Source organism: Grammomys surdaster, unplaced genomic scaffold (assembly GCF_004785775.1).
Source record: "Grammomys surdaster isolate TR1022 unplaced genomic scaffold, NIH_TR_1.0 167, whole genome shotgun sequence".
Lineage (NCBI taxonomy): Eukaryota > Metazoa > Chordata > Mammalia > Rodentia > Muridae > Grammomys > Grammomys surdaster.
In genome coordinates, this window is record NW_021604615.1 from 8,477,002 (window position 1) to 8,483,835 (window position 6,834).

Consider the following 6,834-nt stretch of genomic DNA (forward strand, 5'->3'; position numbering starts at 1 on the left):
TGCTGTGACTGAGTCCCCTGATGATGGGCCATTCCATGTAGTGAGTGATGCTTCTTTCTACCATTCTCCCAGAAGCACTTTTGGATCTGAAGCTTACCCTGTCATCACTGTGCTTTAGTCCATGTATACAGATAACAGCATTAGATACTAGTTTCCCAAGGTGAGTAGAGTAGCGTTTCCTAGTGACACTTGGAATATCTCTCCATACAAGGCCTGGAGTACCCTGCAGTGGTAGAGTTTGCTCCATTCCAGAAGATTGCCAAAAAGAAGCTGAAGAAAAAAGATACCAAGACCGGAAGCATTGAAGATGGTGAGCCCTTTTCAAAAGCTGAATTGTAAACTAATATTAAATATGCTGACCAAACATTACCTATAGTTGGAGAGGAGGATATACTGATTCATTCATTCATCCATTCTGTTTTAAACGTACAGATCCTGAATATAAACAGTTTCTGGAATCATACAGCTTGGAGGAAGAGAAGACCAGCACTAGTCCCGAGACACTGCTGGGAGAGATAGAAGCAAAGACAAGAGAGCTCCTCGGTCTGTTTTGCTCATTCGTTTATTGAGATACTTACTGATGGAGTGTATACTCAATTCTCCATTACTGAGATGAGGGTAAAATTTCTTTCTGTTTCAGGTTTGATGGAAACAGAATTTTCTACTTTTGACAAAAGAGTGGATCATTGGGAAATATTTCTGAGCCTTTCTTGATTAAGACTATGCTTCTAGGGTCCTTGTTTAAAATGGCCACGCTGCCACAGACAAATGCATGCCCTTGGCTGCTCAGAAAGGAACTTTTGTCGCAGCACTGCTGTCTTTGCAGAACAGCCATGGGTGGGCCTCAGGAGCCTATGGAGACAAGACATTTGGCTCATATAGGAAGGTACAAATCTTCAGAGGAAGCTGACCTGCCACTGCATAAGCCCAGCTAGAGTTTAGCATCTGGTTTGAATCCCCATAGAACTTCTTCCTAAAATGGTGTGTTTTAGAAATGTCTGTCTCTTCAGAACATTCATGTGCAGACAGGAAACACCTTTGTTTTTCACCAGGCACAGTTAGTTTAGTCTCAGACACTCCTGAATGTCCCATTTCCTGATGGTCTCAGTATTAAACCTCTTGAGGGGCTGAAGAAATGGCTCATAGTTTTAAGAGCATTGGTTGATCTTCCAAAGGACCCAGCTTGGATTTCCAGCACCTAGATGGTGGCTTACAGCCAGTTATAGCTCCAGTCCCAGAGGATCCAGCACCCTCTTCTGGCCCTTGTGTGTATTACACACACACACACACACACACACACACACACACACACGGTGCACAGACAAGCATGCTCCTATGATTGGAGAGATGTAGGAAGCCCTATGCTGAGACCTGACACCTGACTCCTCCCAGGGACAGGCAGGGGCTGAGTCACTCTCATTGCTCTGACCACGGTGGTGGTGAGTGCCAGAGAGAAGCATGGGTCTGACTGACAGCTCTTGCTCCACAGGGAAGGCTGTTGGATTACGCTGAGCATGTTTTAGAAGTCACACGTTGATGGAAAGGGGGATGACAGACAGATTAGTGTGGGGGCTCAGGGGCAGAAAGAACAAAAGGCCAGAGAGTTAAGAAGAACAGGCAGGTTAATTGTGGCTCCCATATATACACAGAAAAGACAGAGGGGAGACTGGGGGTAAAAATCAAAATTTGATTTCTAAACATGTTAAATTTATAAAGTTAGAAAAGGCAAATTAGGTGTTTTAGAACTTAAGTGTCCCTTGTTTTCAGGGTGTCACTACAGGCCACTCTGAGACATCCTCTTTGTAGGTTAGAATCTAGTTTCGTTCCCACAGGGGGCCTCTGTCCTTGGGGCCTCAGTCTGCAGGGTCTTGCTCAGTGATTCTTTCATTCCAGATGTGGACTGTGGAGGCTGCATCTGTAGTTACCGCTTCTGCTTTTAAATCAGAATCTTCGCCATGAAGTCCATATCAGTTGCCAGTTTTTCCTTAGCCTTTAATCCTCCATGGAGTCTCATGAGCAAGCCTGACAAATAAGGTTTGAATAAACTCATTATAAGCTCACACTGGCAGCAGTTCCGGCTGGACCAGCCAAGGATTAGCTCTGAGACTTGGCACTTGATGGCCTCAGCAAACATCATCACCTTGCTGAGCCTTGTAAACTTTAGTGATGTGTAATTAGGAGGGGAGGAGGGATAAGTTAGTGTTACTAAGCTTATCTTGGGATCCTTTGTTTTGCAGTCTGAGAGCCAAAGTGTCTCTTTAAAATAAATTCATTTCTGTCAGACTGATTATATCAATAACAGTGCCTGCCATAACACGTGGGCATCTCCGATCATGTCCACTCTCTAAGGCTGAGACCGTTTGATCTCTAACCAGGGTGTCAGAGGTCCTTAGTATCATGCCAACTCTCAGCTATACCCAAGGAGTCTTCCCAGCCTGTTCACTGTGACATCTTAAAGGTCTGTAGGCAGGTCCATCCCTGCCTTCTCACCATGTGCTCACATTTGAAGGCTGTGGAGCTCCTGGATTTGGAGCTAGTCCCTCTAGTGACACCTGTGGGGGCCCCTGATCCCAATCAGACATGAGAGGTGAGATGCAGGAAAGGTGCCATTCAAGGTAAGGTGTGGAAATGCACTTTAGGTGAGAGAGATGGGTGCTGGACTGTTGTCTGGTTGGTTTGGTTTTGGGTCAGCAGTGCCATCTACAGTCATTTTCTAAACTTCAGATTGAATAGCTCTTGACTGAAATGATTAAGACTAGAAATGTTCTGTTTGTGGCTTTGGAATATTTGTGTGTGTGTGTGTGTGTGTGTGTGTGTGTGTGTGTGTATGTGTGTGTATGAAAATCCCATTATTATGCATGACTGTTACACAACCTGGTCTACTAAGGTAGACAGCGGGAGGCTCTGACTTCCTGATGGACAATGGGTCGCTAATAAAAACTTAAAAGAGTAGCAAGTCAGTGTATCCAGACTTGTCAGTACCTACAAATTACTTGAATTTATAACAACAGAAGAAGAAGGACAGTGCATACTCACATACATTTTAGAGATACTTTCTTCCCCTAATTATTTTAATGTTAAACTGGAAACAAGTACTTAAGATAAATCTCAATTTACAAGTTATGTGTAATGTATTATAATTTTCGTTCTTTAGCCAGAAGAACCACACCTCTTTTGGAATATATTAAAAATAGAAAGTTAGAAAAGCAGGTAGGTGATGTTTTACCTGGTGGGCATCTGTCCTGTACCTGCCATTTCTACATACGAAAGTTTACACATGTGTTTGGCTGTACCTTCAGAGACTCCGGGAAGAAAAACGCGAGGAGCGAAGGAGGAGGGAGCTCGAAAAGAAGCGACTGCGGGAAGAAGAGAAAAGGAAGAGGAGAGAAGAGGACAGGTATAAGAGGAAGGAGGCGGAGAAGCAGAAGAGAGCGGAGAAGGACGTGAGGATCAAGGTAACTGCGGAAACAGACCTGACCTGTCACAGTCAGCACACCACTAAAGTACCGTAGCTCTTGAAAATCATCAGCCGTTTTCAGTTACTCTAACCCTTTACCTCAGTTCCTCACACCCATTCTATAACAATAGCTTCAAACATCCCCGTGAGCTCAGGTGTCCTCACACAGCCTGGTGTGCTGAGGAGGGAGAAGCATGAGGCTCTGACCTCCTGATGTAGAATGGTAGCATCACTGGGAGAGCCTGTCCATGACTTAAATTCTCATGACGGAAGCGAGCCACACCTGAGAACTTCCTGCCAGCCTCTGTGTCCTCCTCAGTACCTCAGGACTAGAAAGAGGCAGGCACTCTGGCTCGGCACCAGGCAGCACCCCTGGGTTTCACCCTCATGTCCAGTTTTCCCCATGGCTGATGCATTTATTTATATGGATTGAAGAGATTTGTTTTCAGAATTGGAATTGGAATCAGCCCTGCTTAGGACTTTAAAACTGAGATTTCACCTTACTCCAGAGGATTTAAGATGCCTTATTGGGGTTCTGAAGAAATACGCAATATAAAAGAAAGTATTAACCATCATTAAGTGTTGCTTTTAATTCGTAAGGACCATATCTGTGGTTAGCAAAGTCTGTGTGTATATGTACCATGGATGTCTGGTACCAGGAGAGGCCAGAAGAGGCCCCTGCAGCTGGAGTTAATTATGGTTGTGAGCTATCACGTGGGTGACAGGAACCTAATTCAGGTGCTCCTGAAGAGCAGCCAGTGCTCTTCACCACTGAGCCGCAGTAATAAACCATAATAATTACAATAGTAGTAGATCATATTAATGTTACGATTTCTCAGCTTCTTAAGAAACTAGAAACGGGAGAAGAAACGACCACAGAGAAACCCAAAGAAAGAGGTGAGGCTGTTGGTGCTGGAGATGAGAAGCCAGAAGCCCGGCCGGTAGAGAGCCAGCCGGAGATGCCTGTGGAGAGGTGAGCGCACTACTGTTGCAGTGACTGTCACCTGTCCCTGGTCTGTAGGCACAGTGGCCATGCAAGTGCTGCACACCTACATTGCTCTGAGTTGTGTGTTTTCTGCTGAGCACACCAGAACTGTAGCGAGCACTGACCCAGCAGCCTCAGTGTCCGCTCAGTTGGGAATTCTCCTGCTCTTCCTTACCATCACCTCTTGAGCCTCTTCCTTTCCTTGTAAGACTCCTTCCTGGGCTTAGGTGTCCAGGCTCTGCCGTCCAGTCCTCCTTCCTGTGTGAATTATGCCTGCTCACTGCTTTCCTTGGTGTTTGAGATTTCACACAGTTCTATCCCAGCTCCCCTGCAGTCTGTGTGAGGTCACATTTCAGTCACCTACAATGACAATTTCAGAGCCCCATCTTTTAGGGCCGGTCCCTTCTGGAGGTTTTTTGTTTGTTTATTTGTTTTTTTTTTTGTGGTGGAGCAATAGGCCTTAGGTATCATAATTCCTTCATTCCGTCTTTCATTGGTCCTGCCTCTTTATCTTTACCTGCTCATGGTCTGGGTTCATGGAAGGAGCTCAGCCACAAAGCCAGCAGGCATAGCCCCTGGCTCTGCGTATCATGTCTACCACACACACATACACACACACACACACACACACACACACACCCAGGCTTGCCCAACCCAAGGCTTCTTCTACTTGTTGGATTATCAACTCCACAGTCTTTACACCTTGATCTGTGTTTTAGCATTGCAGTGTCATGGGTTATATACAGCAGTGCCGTAAGGCCCTCCCTTGTTCCTGTGCCTCCCACGTGACTAGCACTCAGAGGGAACATGGTAGCCTGTGCCCATGGTTAAAGGAGGAAGAGACCTCAAGAAGCAGATAAACAAGCACCTTGTCCGCTACTCACTTACCCTTTCCATTCCGTGAATCAATCCATCTGGCTATTGGACTTCGGTTCATCTGGGCACCTAGGAATGTCACTCATTTAGCTAAGCTGTATGGTGTCTTCGAGTTTCCTGCTGGGAACAGACACCATGACCAAGGACATGAAAGGACAACATTTAATTGAGGCTGGCTGGCTGGCAGGTTCAGAGGTTCAGTCCATTATCACCATGGTAGGAAGTGTGGCAGTGTCCAGGCAGGCATGGCACTGGGGATAGAGCAAGAGTTCTACATCTTGATCCAAAGGCAGTTAGCAGAAAACTCAGCATCCTCAGGAAGCTAAGAGGAGGGTCGCAAAGCCCACTCCCCAAAGTGACACACCTCCTCCAACAAGGCCACACCTCCTAATAGTGCCACTCCCATCACACCTGGAGTTTGCACCTCCTTTGGAGAACTGAGCGCTAGGACAATGTGCCCACATACCTTAGTGCTATCTCATTGTATACATGCTGTTAGGGTACAGTGACAGATGCCATTGTTTCTCCATCTTCTCAGTGTCTGCTGGATGCTGTGAGCCCATGGCTGCTAACCTCAGCTCTGTTGCTCTGGGCTCAGTTTTCACACACCCCATTCAGGGTAGAAGGGAGACAGATAATCAAAAAGCCACTTACCTGCAGTTAGTTACTAACCATTTGTATTGACTCACAGGTTCCAGGATGGCAGTGATAAAGAGCAAAGGGACAAAAGATTTCGAGAGAAAGAACCTGAAACTTCAAGATGCCATCCAGACAGTTGCAGAAAGCACAGCGTTCACTCAGAGTTTGCCAGGTTTTCCAGAAGAAACGAAGACGAGTCAAAGTGGGGGAAAGGCTTCTCCCAGGACAGAGGGAAGAAAGGCCAGGATGGCAGTGTCCCCATGGACATGGCGGAGAGAAGTAGCAAGGAGCACAAGGAGTATGACAGCCTGGGGTCAAGAAAGGATCGTCCAGGAAACAAGGCCCCGTAGACCATGGGCCGTCTTCCCTGATGTACGTGGATACCCAGCGTGCTCTGCAGCTTCACAGCCACGCTCCCCAAGTAGAAATCCTTATTAGACTGACAAGAACAACTGCCTGGTGTTCGTAGGTCCAGGGTTGTACTCTGTGTGAGCTCACATGCCCATGTGGGCTGAATTGCAAAGTTCATATCTTCTAGAGTATTCTTGCTCATCTGGGATGCACTGAACTTGAAACTAAATTCAGAATAAAACATTCCATCATCTTTTAAAGAATCAGGTTTTTATTTACCAGGAAAAATTGCTTAGCATAAGTCATTTACTGGAGATGAATTTTGTAACATTGCAGCCTTAAGATTATAAGGGAAGGGGCTGGAGAGATGGCTCAGTGGTTAAGAGCACTGAGTGTTCTTCCAGAGGTCTTGAGTTCAATCCCCAGCAACACATGGTGGCTCACAACCATCTGTAATTGGATCAATGCCCTCTTCTGGTGTGTCTGAAGACAGCAATAGTGTACTCACATACATAAAATTAATAAG

General features: G+C 46.0%; 1 protein-coding gene across 1 annotated transcript in view; it reads left to right on the plus strand.

Moving 5' to 3' along the window:
- The window catches only part of Upf3a (UPF3A regulator of nonsense mediated mRNA decay), a 13,489-nt gene extending 6,921 nt beyond the window's left edge, over positions 1–6,568 (plus strand). Inside the window, exons 4-9 of the mRNA XM_028766389.1 lie at positions 212–310; positions 433–543; positions 3,155–3,210; positions 3,300–3,455; positions 4,297–4,430; positions 6,010–6,568. Of these exons, the coding sequence (XP_028622222.1) occupies positions 212–310; positions 433–543; positions 3,155–3,210; positions 3,300–3,455; positions 4,297–4,430; positions 6,010–6,307 (854 nt within the window). The 3' untranslated portion in view covers positions 6,308–6,568. The remainder of the gene's footprint in view (positions 1–211; positions 311–432; positions 544–3,154; positions 3,211–3,299; positions 3,456–4,296; positions 4,431–6,009) is intronic.
- The last annotated feature ends 266 nt before the right edge of the window (positions 6,569–6,834 follow it).